Here is a 17,294-nt window from a genome sequence, read left to right as displayed (position 1 = left end):
GTTGTGCTGGTTCTCGCTTCCTTGAAAATACAACCAGCTCAGTTTTCTCCGTAGAGAACTCGATACCCACCTGAAGAGCCCATGATGATAAGTTGTCGAGAGTATCTTGTAATGGTCCTTGGAGATCGGCAGTTTTGGGTCATATAATGGACACAACGCTGTCGTCGGCAAGTTGTCTTAGCGTGCAAGATGTGTTGATACATCCATCAATGTTGTTTACGTAAAAGTTGTATAAAAGGGGGCTTAAGCATGAGCCCTGAGGAAGACCCATGTAACTGAATCGTATTGTCGACAAATCACCATGTGCAAAATACATGTGTTTCTCGGACAATAGATTATATAAAAAGGTGTTCAAAACCGGCGAAAGACCATGCTGGTGCAGCTTCTTAGGTAGGATATTTATAGAAACTGAATCAAAAGCCCCCTTGATATCTAGAAATACTGATGCCATTTGTTCTTTACGAGCAAATGCCATTTGAATTTCGGTTGAGAGCAACGCAAGACAATCGTTCGTTCCTTTACCCCTGCGGAAGCCGAATTGTGTATCTGAAAGTAAACCATTAGTCTCGACCCAATTGTCTAGACGGAAGAGAACCATTTTTTCGAACAACTTCCGGATACAGGAAAGCATAGCAATCGGCCGATACGAATTGTGATCGGAGGCTGGTTTCCCAGGTTTTTGAATGGCGATAACTCTCACTTGTCTCCAGTCGTGTGGAACAATATTACCCTCGAGGAACTTGTTGAATAAATTCAACAAGCGCCTTTTGGCAGAGTCAGGAAGATTTTTCAACAAGTTGAATTTAATTCTGTCTAACCCCGGGGCTTTATTGTTACACGACAAGAGCGCAAGTGAGAACTCTACCATCGAAAACGGTGTTTCGTTTGTATTCGAAGTCGCGGCGCGGGAGATCTTCTGTTCCGGAACAGAATCAGGACATACTTTTTTAGCGAAATCGAATATCCAGCGGTTAGAATATTCCTCGCTTTCGTTCGTTGTGTTTTGGTTGCGCATTCGTCGGGCTGTGTTCCAAAGAGTGCTCATCGATGTTTCTTTTGTTAATCCCTTAACAAACCGTCGCCAGTAACCTAGTTTCTTTGCTTTAACTAAGTTCTTCATTTGCTTATCTAGCGCTGCGTAATTATGGTAATTATCAGGTGTACCATATTTTCTGAACTTTTTGAATGCTAAAGATCTTTTCGCGTTCAGCACTCTTTGTCCCACCACGGGTTGGGAGGACGAATGTTAGTATTCGCGCCGGGTATACGTTTCGTCTGAGCTTGAATCGCAGTGTCGAGAATCAAGCCAGCCATAAACGTATACTCTTCCTCCGGAGGAAGTTCTTGTGTTGTTTCTAGTTTCTCAGATATCGATATTGCGTAGCATTTCCAATCAATATTTCGTGTGAGGTCATACAAAAAATTGATTGTTTCCGGTGGTCTTAATCTGCTGGCGATTGAAAATTACGATAGGCAGATGATCGCTGCCGTGGGGATCAGGGATTACCTTCCACGTACAATCCAACCGTAGCGATGTCGAGCAAAGGGATAAGTCCAGCGCACTTGATCTTGCTGGTGGTGCAGGAATTCGTGTCATTTCTCCCGTATTCAAGATTGTCATATTGAAGTTGTCGCAAATATCATGAATCATAGCTGATCTGTTATCATCATGAAGACAATCCCATCCCGTACCGTGAGAGTTAAAGTCTCCTAAAACTAACGTCGGTGCGGGAAGAAGTTGCATGATACTGCTGAGCCAGTGGCCAACTGAGGCTCTAGGAGGAATATAGATGGAAGCAATACAATGGTCCTTGCCTTTAATTGTGACATGACATGCGACAACTTCAATACCTGATATCGAGGGGAGGTTAATTCGAAAGAAGGAATAGCACTTTTTGATCCCCAAAAGTACTCCTCCGTAGGGATTATCTCGATCCAGGCGAATAATGTTAAAATCGTGGAAGTTTAGTGATACATCAGAAGTTAACCAAGTTTCGCACAATGCAAATGCGTCACATTTCAGATTATTTACTAAGTATTTAAAAGGATCTATTTTCGGGATGATACTTCTACAGTTCCACTTAGCCATCGAAGGAAACGATTGCTGAGAGGAGGGGCCATTTTGCAGTCAGCTGCATCAAAAACATTTTAACTTTTGGTAGGAAAGTCATCAAAATACCTTTTAGGGGGTCAGAAATGTTGAAGACAGAAAATATAAAGTCCACAATGTCACTGAATTTTACAAGTCCAGCATGTCCAGTTGATGTGTTTTCTGGTTCCTTGGGGACTTTCGGGCTTTTGGGTGTCCCCGGAAGTGTTGGATATTCTTTCTCCGATTTCAAGTTTCCGGAACTAGGAGCTTTTGGCTTCGTCTTTTCGTTTTTGTTACCAACACTTCCTTCTGCTGTTACTTTTGGAGGGCCTTCAAGAGATATCTTCGAACCCTTTCTAGGGAGTTTAGGAGATGATATATTTTTCCTCTTCCTAAAACTACGAGGGACAGTTGAAGATGTACCTTCTTGAGGATCGTCAGAATCGCAATCGTCCGCAGACAAGCAGGTGTAGGGGTTCTGTTCAGGTGGTGTGGCGATTTTCAGCATTTCTGCGAACGAGCGGTTTGATCGTTGCTTGAGAGATCGTTTCAAATGATCTCCACGCAATTTATACGCAGAACATGCTGTGAGGTCATGCGGGGCCGCCCCACAGTAAAGACACTTTTCAATGTCTCTGTCGCAAACGCCATCCGCATGTCTCTCTCCACACTTCGAGCAGCGGGGCCGATTTCCACAATGGGAAGCTGTGTATCCTAGTTGTTGACAACTAGTGCAATTCATTACACGTGGTACGAAAAGTCGTACAGGTAGACGAACCCTGTCCAGGAGAACGAATTTCGGCAAAGCCGAGCCGGAGAAGGTCACCCGATACGAGTCCGAGTGGGGATAAGACTTTGTCCCATTCGCGGCGATCGATACTGAATGCAAACGTTTGCAGTCCAGTATCTTGACATTCTTAAGCAAGGGATCCATCCGACCCCATGTTTGAGAATGTCCTCGCATGTTAGACTTGGATCCGTGATCACTCCGTCTATCTCGACTTCGCGAGCTGGTATATAAACGCGGTAGTCCCGCGTAAAGGGATCGTTTCGAGCGATCTCATTAGCATGTTTCAGACTGGTCAACGAGACCCTGAGCTTATCGGGACGAATTTTTGAGATAAATTTCAATGTTGTATATTTTGACGCCAAGTCTTTAGATATTTTCAAAATATTAAGCGGTTTATTCTTCTCTTTGGTCCGGAAATAAACTACATGAAGGCCAGCCGAGGGTGAAGGCTCTTCGGGATACTGTTTAACCCGGTGAGTCTTACTATTTGGAGCAGATTTAGAATCTGTTTCCATTTTATCTTCGGGGGGCAGAAGAGTATTAAATGGACTTGCCATAGCGCGGTTGAGGTTCCGCGCAAATTATAGGGGGAGTCAAAATATAAGACGATAAAGGGACACGAAGGGAAAAAATATACTTAGCTAATGATCCGTAGCAACTCGGCCGCTGAGGCCAAGCGTTAGTTACAACGACCTTTGATAATTAATAAGCACACAGCACCGGTTCGCGGCACCACACTAAACGTCCGTTCACTGTTCGTATTGTTTTAACACAATAACACCCGGCACTGTCTAACGGTATTTATTGTTTATACTGTTTTGATCTACTGCACAAGCTCACGAATACAAAAGGTTTGATATTAAATGACCTGCTCTAATGCAAACTACCATCCGATCGATACGACGGTCACGAAAGGAATGAATTATTAACAATGTCCTATCAGACCAAAAATTTTAAATTTTCATGTAATAAAATTCAATTAAAAATCATAAGATGTAGATAACCTAAGATTTAGCAAAACCGTTCGGCTGCCATTGCTTGCTTTTCTAAAACACCATTGGGCAATATCGATACATCGATACATAATTTAAATCATTACATTAATGAAGTTCCAAAAGCCCAAACTGCCAAAGCCCAAGCAATTCTCCTTCATCTGCATCAATATCAACGTTCTAGTGATCCTACTATGGAATAGTTGAGGACATTTAAAAGAAAATTAAACTTACACTGTACAAATTAAACCATATTCTAAATCTTTTTAAAATTCTATACTGGTCTTCAGAAATCAGTTTCAGCCCTCAAAAAAAGGGAAACACTCCTTGCAAACGGTTGATAAGATCAAAGTCGATAACTTTTCCAATTCTGTGAGTCATATTGTCATCTCACAGAAATATTGGCATAACACAAGTATTGTTTCAAGATGACATTACTGAAACAAATTATGTTGATATAAGGGCAATCAATAGCAAACTTAAAAACATGAAGACTCCTAAGAAAGTTCAATATTTTTTACTGAACATCTCGCTCAAACGCAAATTTGGGTATTGTCTCCTACTTTTCAACTGGTTGAAAAAAATCATTATGCTAACAACTGTTACTCATATGTGAGCTAGTATTATTTTTCCCGGTTTTTCACTAAAACTCACGATTTTTTCCCGGTGAAACCAAATTCCCGAGTTTTTCCCGGTTTTCCCGGTCACTTGCCACCCTGCTAGTAGAGCATAGTCTATAGGGTTACTGTTCCAAAGCCCTGTAACCTTAAGAAGCTATGCACAAAATAATGCTTCTTGTTTTAGGAACACATGTAGTGGTTTAATGCACAGTAGCGCCTCTAGAGCAGCAGCAGGAGTTGTCGTGAATGCTCCTGTCATCGCCATTAGGACCATCCTTTGGAGATGATTTAGCTTTGACTGAACTGTTGTAACTTCTCCTTTCAGTCACCATACAAGACATCCATATGCTAAAATTGGTCTAACAATAAATGTGTAGATTCAATGAATGAATGGGTTTGAGTCCCCGTGTTTTTCCAATAGCTTGTCTGTATTGGTCGAAAGCCATGCAAGCTCTTTTAATCCTGAAGTCAATGTGAGCAGATCAATTCAGTTTTGAATCAAGAATAACCCCGACGTATTTAACTTGATCAACTGGTTTGAAATTCCAAAAAGGAACCTACATAAATTTCTCAGAGACAAATTAACGTTTCAGCATAAATAATAGTACGAGGAAGCCAAATCAGGTGAACGAAGGTGATGCTCAGGTAATTGTAACCTAAACCATTGATAGCCATGATAGCGATGTTCATATGGTTCATGTAATGCCATTTAACAGCGATTTCGGTCTTCAATCGCTTCATTAATGCACACTAACAGTGGCTTTTTTATTTGAGGTAGTCCTCCAAAAATATACTATACCGATCGCAGAAAACCGATATTATTATCTTTCCGTCTTATTGAAACGCCCTTCGAGGCACTCGTGCCGCTTCAAAACACTCGTGCTGACTTCAGTCTATTGTAGGGTAATCATTCTGTTCTCGAGTTGGCTAATAATGGATTCTGGCAACCATGTACTCGAAGTGCGCTTGCGTTCGTTTTTCTAGCCTTAAATGAGTTTGTGCGGGATCCAGTGGCAGGATATCTTTCTCATCTGCAGAATCTTGTTTAACTAAAGCATGCTCCCGCACTTTCTCTTTCCGGTCGTCCAGTACAATTTTATGTATTATTTTTAGCTCGGTTTCATCCTCTATTTTATGTGGTTTTGACTATTTTCTGCTTCATAGAACTTCCTCTGCGTGATTTATTGGCAGTGGAGTTTTGATCACCCTGTAACTATGGAAACCTCTATCTCACAATGTTATCTACAGGATCTACAGCCCCATAATATTTCTAAATTTTTTTTTTGTTTCTGATTTCGGGAGGGGCCAAAGCCCTTCGCCCTCTCTCAGGATACGTGAATGCGTGTATCCAATTTGTGACACTTGAAGATATGCCATTACCACGGGCTGTTTCCAGAATTTAATTGAAAGACACATTATCAAAGGCACCTTCAATATCTAGAAAAACTCCCAAGCAAGATTGCTTATGTGAGAAAGCTTTTTCAATGTTGTACACAACATCATGTAACAGGGTTGTAGTGGACTTTCCACGCTGTTAAGCAAGCATGTTGCATTTTATCAAAGACATCATATTAACACGATATCCAGCTCTCATATTTCCAGCACAAATCATTGGCAACATCCTTTTATGCTAGCATGGCGCCCTCAGGTGAGTGGAGAGGAATTTCAAATTCGTGCGCGCCAAAAAAATAGCACTGCGCACCCATACAATTGACATGAGATGTTGAATGTGATGCCATGCGTTGTCGTTGCTGAACTGACGATTGATTTCGCTCCAAACTGACAGGGTCTTATTCCATGTGCGGAGGAACCCCCAAACTAACATTCCTGATATAGTGATAGACTATGCGTTCCACTATTTTAAATGAGCTAAGACTGATAGGCATGAAACTCTTCGCTTCCTCATAAGTGTCGCGACCGCCTTTGGGAATAAATTTGACAATTTTTTCCTGCCAAGCTCTTGGAATATATCCTGTTGCAAGACTAAAAGTAAGTATTTTCTTCAATACATGTTTGAAATGTTGTTTTGCAGCAGTATGATACAACCTCTTTTAAGTCATCGCTTGGGGAAGGTTGATTATGCGGTAAATATGCCGAACAATAGACATATTTCCTGTCTATGCCACCAATAGTCATACCAACTGTGTCAGTTCATAGTGTCTGTACGTTTATGCTGGAGATTGATTTGTGCTACTCTAACCATTATCAATTAAAGTAATGAACATTCCATCTCTAGCACTTATCGTACAACAATTAGAAGAAACTTATAATGGCTTATAATCGCCTATATCGAACCATGGAAAGATTTTTTTAAATGCTTGAATCATTTAAATTCCACGAGTTGCGAATATTCTTAGCCAGTCGGGAAATCGCTACCAACACTACACGGCTATCTAGGCTGTTCAGAAAGGGAAATTGACATTGATGGTCAACTTCCATGGGTGGCCGAGCTGCCGTCAATTATGTTCTCAGACAACATATCAATGGATAAAAAGAAATGAAAAATCGACTTTTCAGAGTACGCCCCACAGGGTAGTGAACTGGTGGAATGAAAATATAAATTTACCTCCATTAAGAACATCCATTTCCCCTCGACAGAGAGCTAGAGCTAAGGAGTGTGCCTTGATAAATATATTGCTAAATAAAACAAAAAAAACTTCCATTTCTTATATGCTTTGAAGGTGCAGAAACATAAATTGACATATTTCAAATGAAATAATTTATCCAACAAACAACTAATTTTAAAATATGAATCAATAATACTAAAATATCGTTTCCATACCTGCACAATTCATATGATTATAAATTTGTTATCAGTGTCTAGTCAAGACTTTTCAATCGATCCCAACACCATCTATACAGAAGCACAGTAGTTAAATTAATTAGTAGGTTGTCTTATTTATTTTAGAAGGTTTAAAATCTGCATGTACTTACTCGGTGCTATCGTTGACATTGGTCAATGGAGCCATCGGTTGAATGGAACTACCTAGATTTAGTCGATAATTTACTGAATTACCTAAATCAATTGATCTGACAACGGAGTGGCTGGAGTGGTCCTCCTCAGCGGTATAAGGAAAATTGTACGGATTTTTGTCAGAACCTTCAGACATACGATCAGAATCAGCTCCCTGCTTATGCCGTTGATAATCGTTCTTAAGTAATGATTGAACACTAGCCTTGAATGATCCGTGACTGTCAGTACGGGGACTATACAAGTCAGATGCTATACGCTCTTTAGACATATACGGCGATTCTGTTTTGTAACCCAATGTATTGGATCTATCATATATCGTGTCCTTCAGAACATACGGGATGTCGTGATTATAGGAGCGCATGTGATTAATCAATTGTGTTGAGCCTGAACGATGATTCAAGCTACCAGACATATACGGCAAAGTATTACGTTGGTGATTTCCTTCATAGTCTCTATACCCGTCTGTGCACTGGTCGCTTCCATTGTTACTAAATTTATCACTTCGCAAATCCTGATTAGAATATGTGTAATTTTCCTGAATATTTTCGAGTAAGGAAGGAGCTATATTCTTTCGATTCTGATGTAGATATGAAGTATCGGTAATATCTGGACTGGGAAGTGTATTTGCAATTCCTGAGCTATGCGTATGTATTTCATTGTCGGACCCTGTCTCTTGTGACCAACGACCAACTGAAGAGATTAAAAAGAATCTATTAGGAACGTCTTGTAATAAGACATGTAAGCATTACCATTTGCTCCAGATAAATATGATTCGGGTGCTTGACTTGACCAACGAGACGCATTCATATTTGGAAATAACTAAAAAACACAAAATTATTATATGTATATTTCTAGTGAATTTATTATTATTTACCTGTGGACTTTGTACTACATGCAGTTCTGGTGGTGTGGTGGCCACATGTTCTGTTATGTTCGGTAAGTAGGACGTCGAGGAAACACCTGTGCTACGATGGGTACTACTATTTCGACCGACGCGAGATTCTTCATCGTCACTCGAATGACTCGAAGCCAATTCTAGACTACGACCATCAGTTTCACTTCCAGAATCGGAATCTCTTTTATGGCGCTTACTTTTTTTATAGTGCGTTGAATTGTCATTTCCTTCTGTATTCTTTCGCATGCCTCCACTATCGTAGCCTCGCAAATAAGATGGTACTCCCTCACTATTTGAATTGTAGTTTGAAGTAGACGTGGAAGTATGACGAAATTGACCATCGCTTCTACAACATTGAATCCCATTATTTCACAGATTCCATTATTAAATACAATTTCATACAAACCTATAAGGACTCGAGCTAGTTTTTGTTGTACTTCTAGATGTTGTACTAGATGTACTTATTCCCATGTTACGTCGTGATGTATCATACTGATTTGAAAAACCTGGTGTTTTCGGCATTTGACCTATATTCTGAGAGCTGCTGCTCACTGCTAAAGACGAATCTAACAGAGGTACTTTTCGACCCATACATTTCAAAAATGTCCGATGTAGATTTTCTCGAACACGTTTATTTATTATACAGTATCCAATAACCGAGAAAAACGCGTGAATTAGAACTGTAGCAGATAGCGAAATCTTCAACAGTTGAGAACTTTCTGAAGCCGCTAAAACTGCCAAAACCCACATAATACCCATCAAAGGAAGCGAAACCACCGAAAGCCACAACAATGTACGTAGGTTTCCGAATCCTAACACGTGGTCCTTTATAGTAAACGCTGCTTTTACAGATAAAAATAATATAAGAAGGTCTATAATTGACATTGCTACAATCGGTCCAACCAGCCACCAAATAACGGATTCGTACACCGATAACCAACAACTGCAAATGATTTTATGAATTAATGTTCAGAATGTTGCATGGATTTTCTAAATGACGTTTTCTATACTTACAACACGTTGTTACCATATTCGTGGACACGAACACCAACAGAAAGTCCAACTAGTAGAGCCGGAGAGCCGTACCCTAAAGTGTAGTAGAATCCCATTGGACCATGATTAATATCACGCATTTCGGTCAGCATACGATATAAATGAACACAATCCACCGTTGTCCATGCAAAGGCCGCCAGCCATGCATAATGCAGTGCGATTGCCACTAATTTGCATGAAAACTGTAGAGAAGAATACTTTCCATTAGTGGAAGTAAGCCTTACGCATTATACAATATATATATATATATATATATATATATATATATATATATATATATATATATATATATATATATATATATATATATATATATATATATATATATATATATATATATATATATATATATATATATATATATATATATATATATATATATATATATATATATATATATATATATATATATATATATATATATATATATATATATATATATATATATATATATATATATATATATATATATATATATATATATATATATACATCTGTTCCAGTTTTTAATATCGAAATTTTAACGGCAAGCAACCGTTGGAGGTGCGCTCGGATATTATGTCAATTTATTATTACTCTCATTTTTGTTTACGACCATATGTGGTACGTTCGATGTATGTCAAATTCGTATAACCGTTTACGTTCGAATCAATTACACTTCAAACGTCGTACAGCAGTTCTGTTTGATGTTTGATAATGTTTGTTATTCGACTTGTTTTTTCCGCTGATTTTGTATCATCATGCTTGTTTACGTCCGTATCGACTATTCGCATACTATTACGATCAGTTCGTTGAGCACGCAAAATGTGTGTGTGTGTGTGTGTGTGTATGTAACATTTTTGTGCGCTCACTTTTCTTGGATACGGCTAAACCGATTTCCACAAACTTAGATTCAAATAAAAGGTTTCAATTTAATTTCGGCTATACTGGTTCCCGATTTCCGATTCTGAAGGTCCCATATAAAATTTCTGAGTTTCATTTGCATTCGACTTCCGGTTCTGGAACTAGGATTAGGCCGGAACTACCGGATTCGGTACCATTGGAAATAGTGATGTGATGTGAAGTGAACAATAACATAACATAACATAACATAATATAATATAATATAATATAATATAATATAATATAATATAATATAATATAATATAATATAATATAATATAATATAATATAATATAATATAATATAATATAATATAATATAATATAATATAATATAATATAATATAATATAATATAATATAATATAATATAATATAATATAATATCATATCATATAATATCATATAATTTTTTTGGTTCAATGTATTCCGAGTCAATACAAGATAAAGTTTTTCGCTCTACAAACAATTGACAATATACGTTGTTATACAATTACGATTATACTTAAATTTGTCTCGCTAAGTGAATCATACCTGTGACATAGTGAATCTGTCCGACGTGTACATATAGTGTGCATTTACCAGGAAAAAGTTATTCGTTCGTAAATACAAAGACTGATATTTTTACAGCACTCATCAAAGACGATAGCACTTACGACCACTCAACGAATCTGACGCATATGACATCTGTCCAACAAGCAAATGCGATGCCAACGTTTGTTTTGATTCTTCTACTTCGCGAAGTTTAAAAATAGTTTGCCGGGTTTGATCTAGTTGCTTTCATGTAAAGTGCATTAACTTGAACAGCTCTCTAGTAAAATCCATCCGGGATTGCCCGGGAGTCCACTTGTTGTGCTTCCAGTGCCGGGTATTATCAATTTCATTTTCATTTTGCTGCAGTTGGTGGGGCAATAAGAGCGCAAATCAGACCAATACCGATGGTAGGAGAGGTAATGGCGGGCTAGTCTATGCGGACCACATGATCGCCATAGGATGAGATAAGGTTATGGGTTGGGGTAGGAAAACAACGTTGATGTTGTAGTTATATCACGTCCTTGTCTTATCCAACCAAACTTCATTATCGTGTCTAGATTATAAGGTTGTATACTTTCCTTACCAGACGAACTAGGCTTTGATGCCCAAGAGAACACTAGCAACGAAGGAGGGAACCCTCGCAATCCAAGTAATTGATTTCTTTACGGTTATCAATTTGCAACGAAAGGTCCGAGTATCTTCTATTGCAAGTTCACCAAAGATTTTTTCACTTGGGCAGGAAATGTGCTTCACCCGGTAACCAATCAATCATTGAGTCGTGCGTCTGTATCGTATTGGTATTTTGTCATCCTACCAACTGCTTTTCTGTGTCTAAACTAAGTTGATAACAATAATAATATTAATAATAATAATTTTTTTCCTCTTTATGGGCTACTTTGGCCGAGGGGGGTGGTTACAACGCTCCGCACTTTCCATACCAAACGAACTAGGCTATGGTGCCCAAATGAACACTAGTAACGAAGGAGAAAATCGACCTATCATTGATAGGTTCCGTCCAGCATGTAACACAAGCGACAGATTCCTTTACGGTTATCAATTTGCAACGAAAGATACGAATATCTTCTATTGCAAGTTCGCCAGAGAGTTTGTCACTTGGGCAGGAAGTTGACTGGTTACCGGGTGAAGCACACCCGGTAACCAGTCAATCATTGAGTCGTGCGTCTGTATCGCATTGGTATTTTGTCATCCTACTAACTGCTTCTGTGTCTTAAATGTCCTCGTCGATGAAACTTTGGAAAATTTCGCATTGTATCCGCTTCGGTCCTGCTTTCCTATGTAGTCTTCAGAGATGGCATTTCACCAGAGTGATACACGCTAGAGTCAGATTTTTGCCACACCGAGGATGCAAAAAACGAAGCACCGCACAAAGAGGAAAGCGCACTTCTTCTCAGTGTCGAATAGACAGCATTTGAGTGTGTGCTTGTGGTTAAAGCAGCTGGCGCGAGTGAAACACATTCTCTTCGCATGAATCGCTCACACGCGCTCTCGTCTAAATACACCCAAGTGACCACTGGCGCGTGATGGTGAGCGAACACTTCTGTGAACTTCAATTAATAGAGAGTAGATCTGGCCTTGCTATGAAAAATTTGCAAGGAAAACCGAAAATTTTACGATAAATTGTTTTATTTTGCTGATTTTGCGTGTCCACGCTTCATCTACGAAAACCATACAGCAGAGTGCTCACCGGCGTGTACACCTCTGTGAAAGTATCTGCATCCACCTCAGAGAATTTATTAGCTAATGCTCTAGCACTTTGGTGCGATTCAGTGGAAGAGGTAAAAGGAAATAAACAAACGCACCCATGATGCGTGCACACTTTACACAACAGTGGTGTATAAATGTGAAATAGAAGAGCTCTCGTTGAAGTTGTCAGTGCGAGGGGAGAAATTTTGCTTGCTCTTCGTCACACAGAGGAGATAGACATCTCTGGTAGTCTTTTATGCCTGAAGTGGTACAAACTCAGATTTTAATCTATTCTGATTGTTACTTACTCTACTCTGATTGTTACTATCTTTGTCGACGTTACGTTACGTTTCCTTTTCCCCCATTGCATTGTTTTTTTAATAAGCCGGAGAAACCTGTTAATATCTCAAGCTGATAGATTATCAAGAATGAAATAATAATAATAATAATAATAATAATAATAATAATAATAATTATTATTATTATTATTATTATTATTATTATTATTATTATTATTATTATTATTATTATTATTATTATTATTATTATTATTATTATTATTATTATTATTATTATTATTATTATTATTATTATTATTATTATTATTATTATTATTATTATTATTATTATTATTATTATTATTATTATATTCCCTAGGCTTTGGATGATGAGCTACAGGGCGCGTACCCCCCTTTGGCGGATGGGGGTGGGAGTCAATTCATACTTCGTATTGACAAAGTCGGACCATATCGAGATCGATCGTTCGCTTATAAATGTAAAAGATGAAAATTATTATGTTGTCTGGATCGATCACGGAGTGGACTGGACTAATAATGCTTGAAATTGACAATAGGTCATTAGGTGGTTTCGAGCATTCTTATGCCTGGAATTGGCCACAAATTTGAATTATCTTGATCCAGTTGGGATGAATATTAATATACAGGGTGATTTTTTAGGAGCTTGAGAACTTTTTTAAACAATAAAACGCATAAAATTTGCAAAATCTCATCGGTTCTTTATTTTAAACGTTAGATTGGTACATGACATTTACTTTTTGAAGATAATTTCATTTAAATGTTGACCGCGGCTGCGTCTTAGGTGGTCCATTCGGAAAGTCCAATTTTGGGCAACTTTTTCGAGCATTTCGGCCGGAATAGCCCGAATTTCTTCGGAAATGTTGTCTTCCAAAGCTGGAATAGTTACTGGATTATTTCTGTAGACTTTAGACTTGACGTAGCCCCACAAAAAATAGTCTAAAGGCGTCAAATCGCATGATCTTGGTGGCCAACTTACCGGTCCATTTCTTGAGATGAATTGTTCTCCGAAGTTTTCCCTCAAAATGGCCATAGAATCGCGAGCTGTGTGGAATGTAGCGCCATCTTGTTGAAACCACATGTCAACCAAGTTCAGTTCTTCCATTTTTGGCAACAAAAAGTTTGTTAGCATCGAACGATAGCGATCGCCATTCACTGTAACGTTGCGTCCAACAGCATCTTTGAAAAAATACGGTCCAATGATTCCACCAGCGTACAAACCACACCAAACAGTGCATTTTTCGGGATGCATGGGCAGTACTTGAACGGCTTCTGGTTGCTCTTCACTCCAAATGCGGCAATTTTGCTTATTTACGTAGCCATTCAACCAGAAATGAGCCTCATCGCTGAACAAAATTTGTCGATAAAAAAGCGGACTTTCCGAATGGACCACCTAAGACGCAGCCGCGGTCAACATTTAAATGAAATTATCTTCAAAAAGTAAATGTCATGTACCAATCTAACGTTTAAAATAAAGAACCGATGAGATTTTGCAAATTTTATGCGTTTTATTGTTTAAAAAAGTTCTCAAGCTCTTAAAAAATCACCCTGTATAATAGTCGTCCTGAGCTTAGTGAATTTAATTCAAAAAGGAGGACTATTGTTATCAGGAATAGAAGTAAATTGACATCTTATGAACCGTTAAGGAACTCTCAAACCTTTCCGATCCGGTTCGGTATCGGTACTAATGTTTACAAATTGCAATGACGGCGAAACTGATTGATCAGGTGTAAATACACTCTCAAATCGGGAAAGGTTTGAATGTACTTAGATTTCTCCAATTTGGACATAGATGTCACCTTCTAACTAAGAGTGTGAGATGTGTGTTTCTGGAAGAGAGCGGTTCACATGGACCATTTCATTTCATACCTAGTATTTCTTCACGAAATGCATGTAGTTCTTGTTTTCTGGATGCGTGCTCTACACTAGAAGGCCCAAAACTTAGTATAGACCTAAATTACTCAAAAGCAGTCAAAATGATTGGAAGAAAAAAAACTGTGACAAAATAACTAAAAGCAGTGTAACAATTAAGTAATCCTTCCATTATGTACATATTTAGCGTCTCTGATGGGCAATCTAGTGATAAATGCGCATCCTTACATTATATAACTTAAAAAACTTACTACCACTAACACTATCGAAATAAAAGATTATAGACAAAAACGATATGGAGCGGAAAAATCCTAGGGTGCCACAGGAATACCAAAATGAAATTGAAATAAAAACCAGAGCCCCATTTGATGGCATATTAACTTTTGGTAAGTAACAATATTTCTATTTTTATTATTACTTTTATTATTATCATTATCATTGTTGTTGTTGTTGTTGTATTATTATGTGTATTGTTGTTATTATTATTGTTGTGATTTTCACTATTATTATTTTTTATTGATATTATTATTGTTATTGTAATTATTATTATTTATTTATTCTTGATAAATTATCAGCTTGAGATATTAACAGGTTTCTCCAGCATAGTCAAAAAAGCGATGCAATGGGGAAAAGGAAATGTAACGTAACTTCGACAAAGATAGAAACAATCAGAGCAGACTAGAATGGATAGTGTTAGTAGACCAAACTTATATACATCTATTTAGGAACTTTAAAGTAATAATCGTAAGTATCGCTTCAGACATAAAAGACTATATAGGAAAGCAGGGCCAAGACCGAAACGGATACAATGCGAAATTTTCCAAAGTTTCATCGACGAGGACATTGAAGATACAGAAGCAGCTGGTAGGTTACAGGGTGAAGCACACACTTCCTGCCCAAGTGACAAACTTTCTGGTGAACTTGCAATAGAAGATATTCGTATCTTTCGTTGCAAATTGATAACCGTAAAGGAATCTGTCGCTTGTGTTACACGTTGGAGGGTTTCCTCCTTCGTTACCAGTGTTCATTTGGGCACCATAGCTTAGTTCGTCCGGTATGGAAAGTGCGGATCGTTGTAACCACCCCTCTCGGCCAGAGTAGCCCATAATGCGAAAAATAATAATAATAATAACAGTTGTAATAATAATAACAATAATAATAATAATAACAATAATAATAATAAAATTGATAATAAAAATAGTAGTGCACCTACCCTTCTCCTCACCATATCGCAACTTACCAAAATTTAGGTAATTACACAAAATACCAATTTTCCTTCATTTTCTTGGGACATTCTAGGGATTTTTTTCCATGGTCTTAAATCTTCGATGATAATCTTTTATTTCAACAGTCTCGTTTCTCGTGTCAGGTGTCAGTGAGCTTGTTAAATTATACAATGCAAGGATGCGCATTTAACACTAGATTGTACAGGAAAGTCACAATATGTACACAATGGAAGGACTGCTTAAAATTTTGTGATCTTTTTTTTATTCATTATTTAACGATATATGCACTAAGGTACAGTGCACCAGCTTTCAGTTATTCTGTCATTTTTTTAAATTTTTTTAAGAGAGAATCCAATCATTTCGACTGCTTTTGAGCAGTTTAGGTCTCTATTAAGTTTTGGGCTCTCTAGTGTTGAGCACACATCCAGGGAACAAGAACTACATGTATTTCGTAAAGAAACACTAGGTGTGATGGTATGAAATAGTCCACGTGAACCGTTCTCTTCTAGAAACACACATCTCACACTTTCAGTTAGAAGGTGACATCCATGTCAAAATTGGAAAATCCAGGTACATTCAAACCTTTTCTGATTTGAGAGTGTATTCACAGATGATCAATCAGGTTTGAAAGCTCCTCGACGGTTCATAAGAGGTCAATTTACAATAACAATAGTCCTCTTTTTTGAATACAATTAATCAGCAAAACGCACAATTGCCATGGACTGCCATGCATTGCTTGACGGAATGGAATTCTTACGATTTAAGCATAAAAAAATCGTTCGTAATCATCTCGGCCGCGTATTTGATCTGGTGTTTTGCCCATCCGAATGTAAAGCTACAGTCGACCACAGCTTGGCCCCGCTGCTCCTCGTCGGTACCCATCATCCATCACCCACCGCTTGCTATTTATTATCCAACGAGTATTGCTATCGTTCACTCATCGCTTTATTCATCATCGGTTGGTTACAGTAAGCCTTTGTATTTCGTATTATTATTCAACGATATGGCGTTGCTTCTGGGAGCTGGATGTAAATTATGTAAACGTTAAGAAATGTTAACAATAATCTTCTCTCGGTCACAGTTCCAAATTTAATTTAAATTCCTAATAATGATGGTCCCAGTGTCTGTTGAAAACACCGGTAAAAGGCGCACCGAAAATTAACGTAAAATATTTTTTATTTGACGGCCCCTCCCGAAACGAACAGTCAACTTATTCTCCTTGGTCGAATTAGCTCCTAAAGCGATTTAAAAGTGCTAAAATATCTGCATTGAAAATTTTTTTCAAAGAACCCTTCTCTACAACTAACATCACATTATATATTTGTCAATAACCGGTAGCGATTAAATA

The 17,294-nt window shown here is 37.9% G+C and overlaps 1 protein-coding gene across 9 annotated transcripts in view; it reads right to left on the bottom strand.

Moving 5' to 3' along the window:
* LOC131435059 (protocadherin-like wing polarity protein stan) overlaps positions 1 to 17,294 on the bottom strand; it is a 180,703-nt gene that overhangs the window by 19,068 nt on the left and 144,341 nt on the right. For 4 of the 9 annotated variants that reach the window (XM_058602550.1, XM_058602548.1, XM_058602551.1 and 1 more), the window contains exons 5-10: positions 9,378 to 9,598; positions 8,770 to 9,306; positions 8,343 to 8,709; positions 8,218 to 8,287; positions 7,429 to 8,158; positions 7,277 to 7,348 (exon numbers count right to left, since the gene is read on the bottom strand). In XM_058602550.1, the coding sequence (XP_058458533.1) occupies positions 7,315 to 7,348; positions 7,429 to 8,158; positions 8,218 to 8,287; positions 8,343 to 8,709; positions 8,770 to 9,306; positions 9,378 to 9,598 (1,959 nt within the window). In that variant the 3' untranslated portion in view covers positions 7,277 to 7,314. Of the gene's footprint in view, positions 1 to 7,060; positions 7,132 to 7,276; positions 7,349 to 7,428; positions 8,159 to 8,217; positions 8,288 to 8,342; positions 8,710 to 8,769; positions 9,307 to 9,377; positions 9,599 to 17,294 lie in introns of all 9 variants that reach the window. The other 5 variants (XR_009230431.1, XR_009230432.1, XR_009230433.1 and 2 more) reach the window with 5 other exon arrangements.

Source organism: Malaya genurostris, chromosome 3 (assembly GCF_030247185.1).
Source record: "Malaya genurostris strain Urasoe2022 chromosome 3, Malgen_1.1, whole genome shotgun sequence".
Taxonomy (NCBI): Eukaryota; Metazoa; Arthropoda; class Insecta; order Diptera; family Culicidae; genus Malaya; species Malaya genurostris.
The sequence above is the reverse complement of the archived record's forward strand: the minus strand, read 5'-3'. Positions and strand labels throughout refer to the sequence as shown.